Below are 16,227 nucleotides of genomic sequence, written 5' to 3'. Positions count from 1 at the left end.
GCTACACCTACATCATTGATATCGTGAAACCATGGTAGAGAGAAGCTCAAACAAACTTGACAAGTCTTGGTCTCAGTCAAAGTTATGTTCCATTGACCAACAAACAGGGTGCTGGACAAAGTGGTCACATGTATTTTCCCTGGTAAACAAACCAGTGGTCTCCCAAAATGTACATACACAAAATGATCACCCTACAACTGCAAATTCTATAATTGCGTTTCTGCAGGAAAAAATGTCTTTAAAGCTTTTTTGAAAGCAGCATTCCATTTTGCACTTTTTCCACCTCAAAGTAAAATGAACAAAAACTCTCCAAAGATATACTCCCCTCCCAAAGTGTCAACAATAACAAAAAAGACACCAAAAAAACAACCAAATGTTCATAGTTTATATTGCTGCCCATGCTCCCATAGCCCCATCCAAAACAATACAATGAACCAGTTGTGCAGGAGGCTTGAGGCGAGGGCTTCTGGGAAATGTATTGTTTTTAGTGCTTTTGCAGAAACAGTTAAATAAAAGCCATGCAGCAGGGAAATAGTGGGGTGGGAACAGGGAATATGAGGGTGGTGGACTCATTATCCCAGAATGCAATGGCCTGATGGAAATCCTGAGGAAAGGGGGATGGAAGGGAGGCAGGGGCAACCCTCAGGTGTGGTCCTGCCAGTCGGCACGCTTCGGGGCCTTGCAGGTGTGGACGTCCACAGTCTCCTCGCAGTCTTTGCACTCCACGGCGCAGCACCACTTGAACTTGCACTCGCACTTGGTGACACGTCTGACGCGGGTGGTGTCGTAGCCACGCCCGCAGCACATGACCTCACAGCCATCTGTCCCCCGGGACGACTTGTTGCACACGCGTCCCGCGGTTCCTAAGGAGCCTGCCATAGAGCAAAGTAACATTAGTCAGTGAAGTTAAGCGTGAGAGAGTGTATGCATGTGTGAGTGTATTCAAAAATTTATGCGAGTGCATGTGTTTGTGTGAGTGTGTGTGTGTCATAATGTGTATATGTGTAAGAAAATTCATAAGTGTGTGGCTCTGGACCCACCTGCTGCTTTGTCCATGAGACAGTAGTCTGGCGAGTTCTCCACGTACACCAGGTCATTCTTGGTGGCCCTCCTGAAGTTCTTGTTGGCCACCGCGAACCCTGTGCCGTCCTGGTTCATGGTGACCTCGATGGCTCCATTGTACTTCTTGCGCAGGTAGTCCCCAGTCTTGCGGAAGTCTGACATGGCCAGCCAGCAGGTCCGCAGGGCACAGGAGCCACTCACGCCATGGCACTTGCACTCCAGCTTCATGAAACGCTTCACAGCCTGTGAGTGACAATGAGGCACTGCATTGAATCACACCCCGCAGATAGCCAAGATCTGCAGAACTATACCTGTATTTGTTAAACCTGCGTTTTTTTAAACCTGTCACTCACTGACCTGAGACATCACTTACATGTCAGTCTAACTCGGAATATGCAGATTGCAATTCAACATATCAACAAATCACAAGGACAAGCGATACTATGGATCTCTCACAGTGAATATGCATGTCCTGTGTATAAATCCTCCCGACACAAGAATGAATGTAATGTAATGTAGCAAGTACTGTGCTTAAAGTGTCACAGTTTATTGACACTGACAAGTTAAGCTGAATGGGACGTTGCCATAGATGGTTCTCTCCTGGAATGAATCTAAATACTTCCTTTATATTTTACCAGCAATCATACGCTCACTTTAACTTTAATCAATGGAAACGCACTGGAAATGAATTACCTGATGCTTACTATATACTGTCAAGGAAGCATGAATGAGTGGTCCTACACATCATTAGAGGAAGGAGGAGGGCTCTGAACTTGATACCAAAAACAGCTCAGCATCCCACTATGTAGTGGGATCTATGTCATGTATACAGTATGTATGTATATGTATCTCAGGCCTATACATTCCTGGTCTGCAGGCCATTCCAGCAAGGCCATTCCCCACCGATTAAAACACTCATTTTCTGTGGTGAACCAATTTTAGCTTTCCTACCCAGCTCCATTAGTATTAATTGTTAGAAAAATCAAAAACAACCTGCTGTAGCCCTCTAGGACTTGGCCCAAGAGCCTCTCTTCTACTGTACGACCACACAAAGGTCCCCTGTGACCTGACAGCCTCCTTTGAGGTCACACGGAGGTCGCTCACCGTCCTCCCGCAGCGGTTGTTGTGCAGGTTCATCAACGCGCGGGCGTCCCGGACCGTGCGCTCCCGCGCGTCCACGAAGGCCTTGGCGAACCGGATGCCATAGTTGATGTTGTCGCTACAGCCGCCCCAGTCGAACTCGCCCCTGTCGTCACTGGCGCGGCCGCGCTTGTGGGGGTCGCAGTTGCAGATCTTCAGCTCCCCCTGGCTGCAGGCTCTGGTGATGGCGTAGACAACGCCGGCCGAGGAGATGGCGTACACGAACGCGGCCTCGCGGCTACCTGTGGGGACACGATGACCAGAAGCACTCAGTGTCACTGACAGCACAAAGGTTCTAACTCTAACTAAAAGATCCACACACACATTGTATTGCATTATCGTCATTTAGCAGATGCTCTTACCTGGAGCAACTTACATAGGATATCATTTTTACATGCTATCCATTTAGACAGCTGGATATTTACTGAGGCAATTGCGGGATATGTACCTTGTACAGCAGTAGTGCCCCAGTGGGGAATCTAACCAGCAGCCTTTCAGTTATGAACCCTGCTCCTTACCACTATGATACGATACCACGATGCTATGATACTGCCACCCCTATGTAACTGCCACCTCTGTGTAAATGCAACACCACCGCTGTAGCTGCAAACCGTCTGGATTTGAGAACACAATTCCTGCCTTTCAGACATGTAACACTCTGCTCTATAAATTGTTTAAAGATATCATTTTGATACCTCATTCATCACTGCCCTTGTGTGTGACGAACGACAGGCAAGAGTCGTGTTCTTGGATCCAAACAGTCTGCTGCTACGCCTGCATGTGCCGTGTTCAGCGAGGATTTGTAAATGAACTTTCAAAGGAGTGTACATTCTGTGTAGTGCTGTCGGATGTGGTTTAAATTCCCACTGTTTGATTAAACAGACCTTGCCAGTGCATATTTTGGTTTGTGTTTTTCTGGGTCATAACTGTTGAGGTCTCTAAGTCTCTCTCACGGCAGCCCTGATCGGTTTCTGTTGACATTTGCTTTGTCCAGTACTTGTGCTGCATTACTAATTGGACAACCCAAATGAGAGCAAAGCGTTGTAAGGCTTTATTACTAACCCATCAGATGCTGCCACCCATTAGATGCCTTATATGCATTTGAAATCATTAACATATGCAGTCAGATAATGTCGGATTTGCCACAGTTAGTGAATTGAGAGAAACGCACAATTCATACCACTGTTATGACTAAGGCTCTGATTCTGTCTAATTTTGAGTAATGCCTTCATGCAAGTATGACAAATTATTAAACTAGGGTTGTCTTTCATTTCAGTAACGTCCAAACCCAGAATGTTGAGGAAGAAGCAACATTCAGTAGGAAATTCAGTAGTATGCCACTCTTGTCCAGTCTTGGCCTGCGTCTTAGTTTATTCAGAAGTTGTCTCCCCGTTCTGATAAAATCTAATATAATATGAAAGGTAGCTTTACAGAAAATCAGAAACCCACACTTTGGCCGCAGATGCGTAGGGGTGACCTGGGTGATGAACGGCAGCCATTTTGGCCTGCTCACTAATTGTCTGTCCACGAGGGGAGACAACACTGTGGAGCTGGTTAAATTGATGAGAACCTCTCAGACTGATTGAAAAAATGATATCTTAAGGCCACTAAACTTTATGGGCCATACCTTGCTTTCTTTCGAAAGAGTACGCAGGCTCTCATGATGTGGAACATGATGCTGGCTGACAGGCTTGTGTTCACACGCAGGATAGAAGGGATTCTGGGATATTATAAGACCCGTCTTGACCTTATGCTATTTCCTTGCCATCCATGGCGCTTTGTTCTGCCTGTCAGAGACATCTCTCCAAATATTTACATCTCCCATTACTGTGTATATTTAACAGCACACACTGCCAGTGTGGCTGTGCCTCCATATCTGCTACTTGTTTTTGAGGAACATGTGCTGTCCCTGTCCCTCAGTACTTTACAGAGGTGATGGAGAGAGAGGCCTGACTGGAACCCGCTTATATACACAGTGCATAGCATGCTTGACGTATGAGGCACCAGGCAGAGAGCGTCTGGACTTCATGACCAAATTGTCAAACCAGAATTAATTCTTTTCTATAGCCACTGTTAGATTTCTTGGATAAATAATATGTCTCAAAAATAGTAAGTAGGTGAAAACTACACAGTTAGAAACATATGTTCTATTGCTTTCTCATCCCATAATATTTCATGACTGGATATAATCTTGGCATCAAGATCAATATGCAGGCATAACACTTTCAATGAATATGTTCACTGACAACAAAAGGGAGAAAGGAATTGTTGCTGTTGTTGACTGTAAAATGTATAAAAAATATTGAACATTTCAATGTGCATCAAACAATATCACCCATCAGGAAATGCTATTTCCATCTGAAATTAAAACTATCGATGACTATTGTTTTCACTTTTTCTAGATACCTCTTATATTTCAGTCTATTAGTAGACTGTCTACTCAGTCTAAGTAATTCTATAAATAAAGGAGAATACTTATTCCTGCCAGCACCAATCCTGGATTAGCCACCACCTTTTACTCAGTAAATGTGGTTTTAGGACTGCTGGTGGGCAAGCTGATCTTGGAACAGTCATTGGTAAGGAAGGTACCTGGAGCTCCCACTACCAAGGCTGAAGGAGAATTGTTTCAAATTCATGTTCTCTGTTACTTACTAACATTGTATCACAAACTGTAAAAAAATGTATGCGCACAATGGCCTGTATCCACAAAATGACAAGATTTGGGGAAAGCAAAGCAGTCATTGATTTGCTAGGATCTTGGATTTGTGGCATCTGTTTAGTCTTACATCACCTTTCCCATCAAATCATACTACCAGGCAAACTGGCATTGCTCGCAACAAAATAGCATAAGTTTGGCTAGAGTCAGTCGGCAGCTATTAACATTGTCATAATTGTGTTTTATTATTCTGTTCTATTGCACAGCACATTATAAGCTGCAATGAAATTGTTAATATATGAAATAGTCCTGAAATGTGTTGTATGTTGTGAAGACAGTAAAATTTTATGAGGTAGCACAAAAAATGCTACGCCAGCACAGGAGTAAGATGTTAGCCGCAGGATGAAACACTTGTGCTGCTTTGTGTTCCAATGGAGCGTACTCAGAGAGCTCTGGACAGTAAACACCCAAGGGCCAGATCTATTCAGCATTGGCCATTGACTATGGCAACACTTCAGTGGTGGATTAAAGCCCTTACACAGTAAGGTCTTCTCCCAGCCATCTAGATGCCTAACTGCACTTACGCTCCTTCCCCCAGAGCAAGCTCTGTTATACGCTTTTTCCTCTAAAGCCATTCTTTAAACGCTGAACTGCAATTTCCTAGGACTGCATCAGCAGTGGTATATCAACAAACACATCAATACATCAATAAAAGCAAACTTGCCAGAGTCACTCTTTCCCTTAACCTTTCTCATTACTTTTTTTGCGTCACTTTGAGTTTGAAACAACAAGTTTTTAACAGCTAATTACACCTCAGTTGGTGCCAGGCCTGTCATTTTTGATTAGCGTTAACTTCGTCCTGGCTGTAGATTTGATCCATAAGCATTAGCTGACTGGCTGTCCTTAAAGTGGAAGGAACTCATTTAAACACACATGGAAAGTTTAAGAAACGACACACCCACCAGGCAGCCCATTTGACCAAAACTGGGAATGAAGGCAATGACTCATACTCTGAGCACAATGACCACAAGTCCCATTCCAAACACAGCCCACCGTAAGAGTTCATCATAATCAGAAAAACACAGCGCAATGTACAACACAGACACTTACTGCGCAGCATGACCCGGCCGAAGACGGTGTGGTCACGGTCGAGCGTGCTGCAGTTCCAGCGGTGGTGGCGGAACTGGTGCTGGCACTCCTGGATCCACTCCTTGGCGCCCTCGCCGATGGACTGCATGACGTCCGGGTGGCGCTGGCACAGCTGCCGCTGCTTGTTGACCAGGCCTGGGATGTTGTCGCAGATGACCCTCGCCCCCAGAGCCCCGATGTACCTGTGAGACAGACATGAGACACATGTCAACACTCAGATCTGAGGAATATGTTGTTTTTCTTAACACGAACATCGAAAATGCATCAAAAACATTTCCTTTTCCACCCTTTGGAACTGCCAGTTGCATAGTGAGTTTGCGTCACTGTAACATCCGCTGTACTCTCACAGGAGCACTGAAGCCATGATTCCAATCTTCCAGTACACTTGCCCACAGCCAAGACCCACAGTGCACTAACGGAGCCCAAATGGTGGATGAGCGCATCTCTCACTAATGTCAATTGACCAGGTCATAGATGATGTAATAGGAGCCAACTGTGTCCCACCGCTGCAGACTCCCCGTCACAGTCAGCCAATGACACAGCCCAAACTTGGCCGTACAGAGTCTAAGACTGTAGGGCTCGGCCCGTGCTTGAGGCATCCACCTTTACTGTTTGAACTACTGGAGGGTGACCAGCCACCAGGTTTCCCAGTTTCACAATTTGTTTCCCAATTTGTAGGCAGGTATTCACCAAGAACAAAGCCACTTAACCTCACTTGTATGGGCGGAGAAGCCTACAGCATGGTACAGATTAGAGATAGTTTGTTTAAATACAGAAGGATGATGATGATGATTAACAGTATAACAACACACACACACACACACACTACATAGCATATATGACCAGCCCTAATGTCCTGGTCAATTTTGGTTTAGGTCCGGAAATTCAAACTGAGTGTGCACAACACGCTTTGAGTTGAGGCTCAATAGAGGCTTTCACATCAAAGAAGTAGCTGCTCCTCCCTGGTGCAGGGGGACACATGCAAGCCAGTTACTAACTCTAAACACATGAAAATTTATAAAAAGCCAGGAAAAGGAACCAAAAACTTTGGACACTGCCACCTGGAGTATGTGTGTTTGACTTCAGTGGTGGGGGACACACTCTTAGCCTGTCAACTAGGAAAGGACATTGCACCTAACCCCTGACATCCAAAATTAAACCTGGTGCAAAAGCAGGACAAATCCAGGAGCTTCATCTCTTAGGTGTGCCATCAGGTCACGACCTCACCACATCTCTTTGCTCTTTTTATTGCAGCCACATTCACACTGTGCTGGGAGAAACAGCTGCCCTTCTTCTGTCCTGATCCCTCACAGCCCCTCTGGGCTGTAATACTGTACAGAGGTAGCGTGTTTATTCTCACGTCAGACAGCGACCCATCACAACGACCCTTGTTTTGTCTGCCTTGGTCGGGGTGGGGAGGCAGCGCAGACAGCCCAGAACACTGAAGTGCCGCATTCTTCTAAACTGTCATGAAACGACAGCTAAGCGCCCACTCTGTGAGTTATGATAAGAAAAATGCATACACACTGTTGGCTGGGGTAACCAAAGCACTGATGTAAGTGTTACTATCACATTATTTGGGCTCGCTTAAAGCCAAACCAGTCTCCTGAGCAAAGGGAAGCATAGAGTGCATTTAAAGAAATGGCATAATTCTTGATGCAGTTACCCAATCAGAAAAGATGAATGGCATATTTGCTTGGCCGACTGCTCACGCTCATGCATTTGACCATGCACTTGACCTTCAATCAGCAGTGTGGTCTAGTGGTAAGGACAAGGGCTCATAACCAACGGGTTGCTGTTCTGATTCCCCACTGGGGCACAGCTGTTGTACCCTTGGGCACAGTGCTTAACCCACAGTTGCCTCAGTAAATATCTAGTTGTATAAAATTGTAAGTCGCTCTGGATAACGGAGTCTGCTAAATGACAGTAATGTAATCATGTGGCCCTCGCCAACTTAAACTGCCTTGGGCTTACACTTTGGGTCAATAATGCCCCATTCCATTTCTGTTTTGAGGCCTGCATTTGAAAGGAAGCACACCAGAAAAAGCACTGAATACAAAGCATTTGCAAAATTTCAGGTAAAACTCTGGAAGGCTCTAGTACATAGCAGGCTAACTACCCCCTGTGAAACAACTGACCTGATCTTACCCAGAGTCTCTAAATGTATGATCCTGAGCACTTAAAGTAGTTGCTAGGCAACTTGGATACATAACCATTTTACAGTTGACAAAAATGGAGAGGATCTGGTTTTCTGAATCTCTGCTTCTTAGCAACACATGAGAAATTGAATAGGATCATTTGTCAAATCTATACTAGTCAGCCCTTGCTATAAATAATTTATGTTAATCGGCCACAGCTGAGAAATATTGTTACAAAAAATCTACCTGGCCGCCGCATGTTGTGTCTCTGCAGTCATAATGCCCTTGACTAATTTCACCAATAGCTGACAACTTGATCTTCCACAAAGCTAATAGTCACTTGTTGAGGTTCACACTGACAAAATGATACAAGCTTTCAAACCACTTCAGTAAACTTTGAGTCACTTCAACAGGCTAAACACCTTAAACTGAATACCTTTATCTTTTGCACATTTGCACATCCAAGTATAATTGAGAGTGATATCAACAGTAAAGCACTTGGGAAATGTCTTGTCTGATCACATTTAAGGTTGACAACTGAACAAAGGGCAACATTTTAAAAAAAGAACTGTACCACGTATTTCATGTACTAAAATCAATGCATTTTAGTCCGACTGTATTTAACGCAAAAAACTATTGTATCTCTAGTACCTGTTTCATCTGTGTTTTTCCTTTGCCGTAAGTGTTTGGTGAAACTATGTTGAACAGGAGGAACAATCTGCACCTGTCTTCATCTTAATTCCGATCGTTCTAACAAAATTCTTGTAGTACAAGCTCCTAGCCTCCAGCAAGCGTGAAAACCACGAAACTCAAAAAACCATGATAATTGTTAAACTGTTGAACCAAAATTTCATTTTCTCCCCGATATGTATTTGTAGTTCACATAATAATATGCATACAACGATCCAAAAAATACCGCATTACTAAAAAACATTAAAAGCGCAATGACAGTAAGCACTAATAATGATGACCGACAGCAAAAAATATATCCTTGAGGTTGACGTTCAATTTGGCATTTTATGACAATTACAAACGAAACAATCTATTTTTCTTAACGATTCAGAACTGTCGGCAAATAAACATCTGTCTGACGCCCCTGGGGTCTCAAAACCGGAATGTTTCGCCTTTGTGTAATCGCTCAAACATACGGGCATAGTTTAAATCTCTTTAATTCCAACCTAACGCAGACTCGTCAGGTTGGACTTAAACCTGAAAAAAAAAATTCTAAACACAAGTATGTGTGTGAGAACTTACCACCACGATGAGTCTACCCTTGGTGTGAACAACAGCAGGAGTAAAATAAAAACAACGTAAAGTCGTGAAGTGGCACTTGAACAGTCCGAAGAAGATGTCCAGTTTCTTGTCAGATGTCTTAATCCCAAACCTTCCGTGGCCATTGAGGATCTGCTGCGAATCCGGGAGGAACCCTGAAATTTACTTAAACCAAACATTGTGTGGGCTTTCCAGTAAAAACATGGGAAATTAAAAGGAAAGCTCGTTGGAAGTTTATTTTCCCTCGGTGCCAGTTATCTTGAGAATAACATTTTTTGTTCAAGCGAAAACTTCCATCATTCGTTGACTGGCTTTATTCTTTTATTAATTGCACACACACACATCTGATCTGCGTTTTTACCACAACATGTGAATTATATTCCATCCAATATCCAGCATCTGGGGACATCAAATAGGCAATGCTTATAATCCGATTCAGAGAGGGTGCTCCACAAATAGAATTCTCAGGTCTTTTTTAAGTAAAATTTGCTTCAGTAAAGCTCCATTTTCTCTGACAAAACGCAGTTCTCCAGAAGTGTTTGGCCAGAGGTGTCATTTTCTTTGATATTACGCATTGCTCCCTCTGTTGATGCAGCCGAAGAGCAAAATGTCGCAGGACACTTTGGTAACTAATCCTTTTTTCCACTTCGATATTTGTCGTTGTCTACTGGCATTTATCAGTCGCTGGTGGAGAGATAAACTGAATCGCTGAGCTGAAGAAACTTAAAAGAGAGGGGTGGTGGAGAGAAACAGAAGTTGACAGGTCTCTCCGCGCCGTGCTCTCATTGGGCGGAATCACTGAGGGACGGGATGATGCCTTTGGCTGGTGTGGGGGATGCGGCAGTCTGTACTCCTCTTCACGAGCATTAATGGAGATGTGCAATGAATGACAGCGCTGTGTCACCTGGTGGTGCCGCTATTAAACAGAAACGAGTGTAAATGGTCAGGCGACAATCTATGCCAGCATAAGATAGGGGAGTACATAAAAGAAAGTGAAATGGTACACAAATGTAGGCTCGACTATTCATTACTAGTCTTACAGGGTTTAAGAAGTCTGGTGGAAACGAATGTTGCCAGTAGACAGTCGCCGAACAGGCAATTCTAATAATAAAATAATAATAAAATTACAGCATGTTTTAGGTTCAATAAGATATAGGATAAGTTACTTAAAATTGGAGTTTATTTCTTTATGGTATCAAGAAATGCCCATAAAATATACCTACACGCTAATGTTAAATTGAAATTCTGTCATTAAATTCTGTTTAATCAACATCGATTATCCAAACTACGTTTTGGCTATGGGGGCAATAAAAGTTATTAAATTTGGTTGGAAAGCCGACATAAAAAAGCTGCAAATATAATTAATTCCTTTCATCCTGTTTTATGTCAACATCACTTTGACGTATTAGCACTATTCAATGTCCATAGTTGTTTTAAATGTGTATTAACTGTACAATTAGTAACTTAACTGTCTATTAACATATTATTATAACATAGCTGCAAATATTTTATACTATGTCCTGAAAGTCAGATAATATGAGAATCTCTCCGTTGTTCGAGTTGAAAGTTTCAATTGAAATCATCATAACCATGTAAATAGGTTGCATGTTACATGTACGTTATTCTTTCACAACATACAATCCATTTCAGGACCATTTAATATAACTTAATACCACCAATACCACACATAAATTAGACGTAAGTTACTAAAAATCTAAGTAATGTTGTACATACAATGAAATGGAGTTGCGTGGATAAAAAGATTTCGGTTGCTTTACGACACGCCAGCACATACGATTCCATTTGAATGAAGGTGGTGTAACAGATGATAACCGCAACAGTAAAGAACACAACGCATAACACAATTTATGGCGTTTTAAAATAAAAGCTGTCCGTATGTTGAAAACTCGAATCCAGTTAGAAATGCTTTGCTGTTTGCTTTGGAAGAGAATATCTTAGCATTCGACATCGATTAAAAATACATTTATCTTTGTGAAGGATCAGCATCCTAACAATCTGCCATTGCTGTTGATTACATTCTTGGGAGAGGCTCATTCACAGCGGAAAAAAGTTTTTGCTGTAACCTCTAATAACGAGTTATGGTCGAGTTTGTTACTACTTCCAGATATCCTTGCCTTCATCATTCAGACCCAAATTCTGATTATTTTACAAATAGTAACAATGACAAAAACGGTTAATTCGTTAATCTAAAATGTTAGCGGGCGCTGTCAGCGTTAACTTTCTATGACTATGGAAACAAAGTGCATGCCAGGGGCTGTCATACAAGCACACATAAGTAGCCTAATACACCTGCAGGCCGACTGTAATACGAGTTTCATGCTAATTTGCCCATGCCACAAAAGTATACCGCACATAGCTTTTCGCATGACCCGAATCAAATGAGGTAGTCCTCAAAGTCGAGTACTCAGAACGGTTTACAAGACCAAGCTGTTTTGGCTGGCCCTAAGAGTGGTTTTAGTTTTGAGCGATTGGGTCATTATTCTGATATTCTGAATAAAAGCAGTGTAGTCTGATACATCCGTTTTTGATTCGGCACAATGCTCTGGGATTTTAAAATCCAAATCAACAAATAATCAGACGATGTTTATCCTCTCCGACATCTTGAAGTTGCCATTCCGCTTGTAATGAAATGACCTGTGCCGATGCTCCGTTACTCAATTGAGTTGGCCTATGACAGATACTGTAAATAACAACAGAGCGCACACGCTTTGCAGCAGCGGTTTGGCTTCGCCTGCTTCGCCCATTGACCTCAATAGGAAAGCAAAAACGCTGACGTACCTTCACGGCTGTTTCTCGCTTGCGTTACGTCGTAAGAAAAACTCTAGGGGGAATTACTGGTACATCACTTGGCTCTCCAAAAAACAAAACCCCAGACGTTATAGTCCACATTTTGTTTTCAATCCAAATATCTGTAAACCGCAAATAAGTGTTCCAATGTCCTCCTTGCTAAACGAAAATCACAGAAACAAACACTGGCTACTCCCCTTACAGTGACTTCTTACCCCTTTTAAGTGACGTCTACTGTAATTCCTTGTAAACCGGCGCAGAGAAATCCGCACTGCAATTGATTAAAGTTAGCCTCCATGGAGTGCTGTTTTGTCTCACTTTCGACAGTTATTGTATTTGTGCCTAAAGCCATAATCGGCACGTCTCATTTTTATTTCTTCCCAAGGAACAGTAAAAACTGCTGATTGTTATAAATGCAGTCTACCATGTTATCAAACCTGGCGGTTCAAAAGCATGCTCTCTTCAGAAGTATCTAACAGCTACAGCCTTGGGAAAAAAAAAAACAGTCGTCGAAGATGCAAGGAGTCGAGGGAGCCATGCCATTTGGGTTCTGACGTCTATTGTGCGATTTTATGGCGAGAGCAAAGGTCTTAGTGAAACAGTTGATTTTCGCCCGCACGTGGCAGGGGCTGAGCAGTGGCAGCTCCCGACAGCGCGGCCTTCCAGGTCGACGCTGCTGAACATAGATTACCCTCTCCAGCCAGTCGAAGCCCCGGTGATGTACGACCTGGGTGTCATGCGCAAAGATTAAATGCACATTCTGGATTTAACTTCAACGGTAATAAACCCTCTGTTTATACTTGCATTTTTTGTACTTGGAAGTACAGACCTACGAAGTTTCAATGCTACTCAAAAAGAGCATTACATTACATTATTGGCATATAGCAGACGCTCTCATCTAGAGCAACTTAAATCAATTACAGGTTTTTACAATGTTATCCATTTATACAGCTGGATATATACGGAGGCGATTGTGGGTTAAGTACCTTTCCCAAGGGTACAGTAGCAGTCTATCTATAGGGAATCGAACTGGCAACCTTTCAGTTGCTGGTCTTGCTTCTTACCAGTCTTGCTCCGTAATCACTATGCTACAATGGCTGCTGGTAAGCAGTTATGAAGGATGCACTTGCAAAAAGATAATTATGGTGATCTCACAGCTCATACAAAACCAAATAATACAATGTATGCGCAGGAAATACAACCAGCACATCATGTATGTATCTATGAATCCATGTTTGTGTCATTGTTAAATTATTAGTCAGGCTTTGAAATCTGGTTTTGTGTAATACCCAGAACCATTAATGTTAACTAAATTATTTTGGACACTGAAGGACAACAGCTCACAAAAACCTATTTTTAATCCAATGAAGCCACCCACAAACAGACTGCAATCATTATTCATTATTACAGTATTTCGGGACCTCATCCTGCTACTATGCACAAGCACTGTGTTTACATGGCTTTGGTATTGCGGTTTAAAAGGGAATGATTATCAATAACACAAGGGATGGATGAATGGAACAGAACAAAATTGGTACACATACAGAGCGCTCTGTCTGTCACCCAGATCCAGATATTAATTTTCCATATTGGTATTGTTTGAGCAAAAAAGTCCTTTCCCTTTGACATTTTGCCACCAGATTTTGATGACACAATGATTTCCCACTATTTATGAGGATATAGAGATGAATTTTATAATTCACTACAATTCAATGAGTGTGGCTGTAAAACTCTGGCTGTTGTGAAGCAAACACACCAAACCCACCAAAAAAATCACAAGACACTCAAACTCCCATTCACAGATTCTCAAAACATCATTGAAAAATAAATGTCTTTCCTTGTAGAGGTAAAAAAGGAAATCTCATCTCTGTTGTCTTAGAAAAAGAAGAGCAACGTATGTAGCATGTGTTTGGCTTGTGAATGAAGCTTTAAGTGATGCCGGTAAGCGTGGACTCCCTTCAAACACTAGGACATCGTAGGACATTGCATGCCTGTGAATCTGATCTCTGATCAATGTGCGTATCTTGAGATTGGGGTGTCATGGCAGGTGTTTTTCTTTGGACTTGCACCTGTTTGCCTCAGAGCTTCATGTGCTTTGAAAAGAATGCTGTGAGAGGTAGTGTATCAGTGACGAACACATTGGGCAGTGTTTAAAGATAGCTGCTGACCTCATTGTCATTTTAATGGATAATCACCTGCAGTGACAGCATGCTAGCACAGGGACACCCTGCTTTTGTTTCTTCTCTCTGAATACTGCCTCATTATGTGACAAGTGTCTCACATACTAACCCAGACATTTTCCTTGTTCACAGTGAAATATTACATAATTATGAAATCTATGAACACCTACAATGAGAAAACACCCATTAATTCCACTTCTACTTGACACATTTGTTCATACAGTGAACCATTTTAAAGGTCAAAATAGCTAGAGTGAAAATTAAGATGTTCTGATCACACGTTAATATGTTCACTAGTTTTATTAAAGTAAGTGATATTAAAAGTGAGCGAATGATATTAATGCAAAATGAGGTACTATGGTAGATGAAATACTAAAGATCTGCTTTGGAATGCATAGTAATGGCTGGAGAGCAATGACAGAACCACACATAAGTAAAGCATTAGCATGTTACCAAACATCAAAGTTAATTAGAATATTTTAAAAGTGACCTCTTGTCTCTCCGTCCCTCTCCCTTAAAAATAGAGAATATACCACATCTGTACAGACCTGGCACCTCTTCACCTACTCTGACTGCACTGGTGGTTTTCCTTGTTAGAAACAGTGGAGACTATAGCACCATTGCAGTTTGTGTAAAATGTAGGCTGGGTGCTGGGTACCTACTAGTTCAGTCAGAGATGCCAGGCACAGAATCTGGCAGGGCTGTGGTAGACAGTGCAAGCTGGCATGAGCACACGGATTCATATTAATCAGCACAAATCCTGGAGCATTAGTCATAAACCTGACTAAAGGTCAAAAACAAAGCATCATCCTATAAATACCGCCAAACAGAATGAGGTAGTGCTTTTATACAGGGGTGGGGGTGGGGTCTTATTCTCTTTGGTAGACTTCCATAGCCTAAAGGATCCACCACTTCTCGTTCAATTCATCATCTTGTATTTATAGCTGTGTTGATGAGAGACGCTATGCCTTTTCTCAATGCCATTTTGCCTGACCCTCTGTAACATACACATTGACTCACTCACAAGGGTGTATACACACACACAGACACAGATACACACACACACACACACACACACACACACACACACACACACACACACAAATGCATACCAGACAGGCACTCATGCCAGGCAATGTACCCTTGAGTTACATCATTGTCGGACTGTGGGGAGCCTGATCCAAGTTACATGTGACTATGTCTTTCTTTGTCCCCTGAGAACAGGCGGGCTGTAGAGTTCACATTGATGACTCTATTACAAACTGATAGCAGGCCAGCCTGGGCATGCCACTCACCCCAGCCAATTGTGCTTAAGGCTTACAGCAGGTCAGCAGTCTGATGACTCTGCGACATTGACTGTCCAGCTGTGGACCCTGGGGAACGATGTAGTACTCTGTTAGTTGAATCCTTGTCTGGCTCCTCCTATGACCTGCTCTTTTTAAAACAAGTCAGAAACAACTTGTGTATCAAGACTCAGATAGCTGGTCAGCGGCATTTCCAGCAGTCCAACCAGTGTTCCTCGCCTTGCAATTTTAAGTGGACATGGTCTAAAATGCCTTGTCATAACCTGTTGGAGGTTTGAAAGAGGCTTTTGAAGAGGAATTTTCAAGTGTAAATATACCATATATCTGCACACTTTCCTGTGAAAGATCTCTGGAATTTCTCCTCCAGTCATGTTTTCATCTCTACTTTCTAGACTCTTCTGTTCTTGGTTTTAATGGGAAGAAAGTCAGCAATTTTGTTTTATTGTATCATAACAATTTAACAAGCCCAATGTCACACTACCTGGAAGGTGTGATCACTACTCTTCCCTCCCCTTTAC

General features: G+C 42.5%; 1 protein-coding gene across 3 annotated transcripts; it reads right to left on the bottom strand.

The window, feature by feature from the left end:
* Window positions 1-642: 642 nt before the first annotated feature.
* Window positions 643-12,802, bottom strand: wnt2ba (wingless-type MMTV integration site family, member 2Ba). 3 transcript variants are annotated; one of them, XM_036530617.1, is made up of 6 exons: window positions 12,769-12,802; window positions 9,400-9,460; window positions 5,969-6,189; window positions 2,167-2,444; window positions 1,041-1,305; window positions 643-872 (listed from the first exon to the last, which is right to left on the bottom strand). In XM_036530617.1, exons 3-6 carry the CDS (start codon window positions 6,093-6,095, stop codon window positions 643-645), a joined length of 900 nt encoding a protein of 299 aa, XP_036386510.1. In that variant the 5' UTR covers window positions 6,096-6,189; window positions 9,400-9,460; window positions 12,769-12,802. The 3 variants fall into 3 exon arrangements, with proteins under 3 accessions (XP_036386510.1, XP_036386511.1, XP_036386509.1); XM_036530618.1 differs by lacking the exon at window positions 12,769-12,802 and adding an exon at window positions 12,419-12,435 and having other exon boundaries at window positions 9,400-9,474; XM_036530616.1 differs by lacking the exon at window positions 12,769-12,802 and having other exon boundaries at window positions 9,400-9,596.
* Window positions 12,803-16,227: the final 3,425 nt, after the last annotated feature.

The sequence above is a fragment of the Megalops cyprinoides genome, chromosome 6, assembly GCF_013368585.1.
Source record: "Megalops cyprinoides isolate fMegCyp1 chromosome 6, fMegCyp1.pri, whole genome shotgun sequence".
NCBI classification, from domain to species: Eukaryota; Metazoa; Chordata; class Actinopteri; order Elopiformes; family Megalopidae; genus Megalops; species Megalops cyprinoides.
This window is presented reverse-complemented; position numbering and strand designations above follow the sequence as displayed.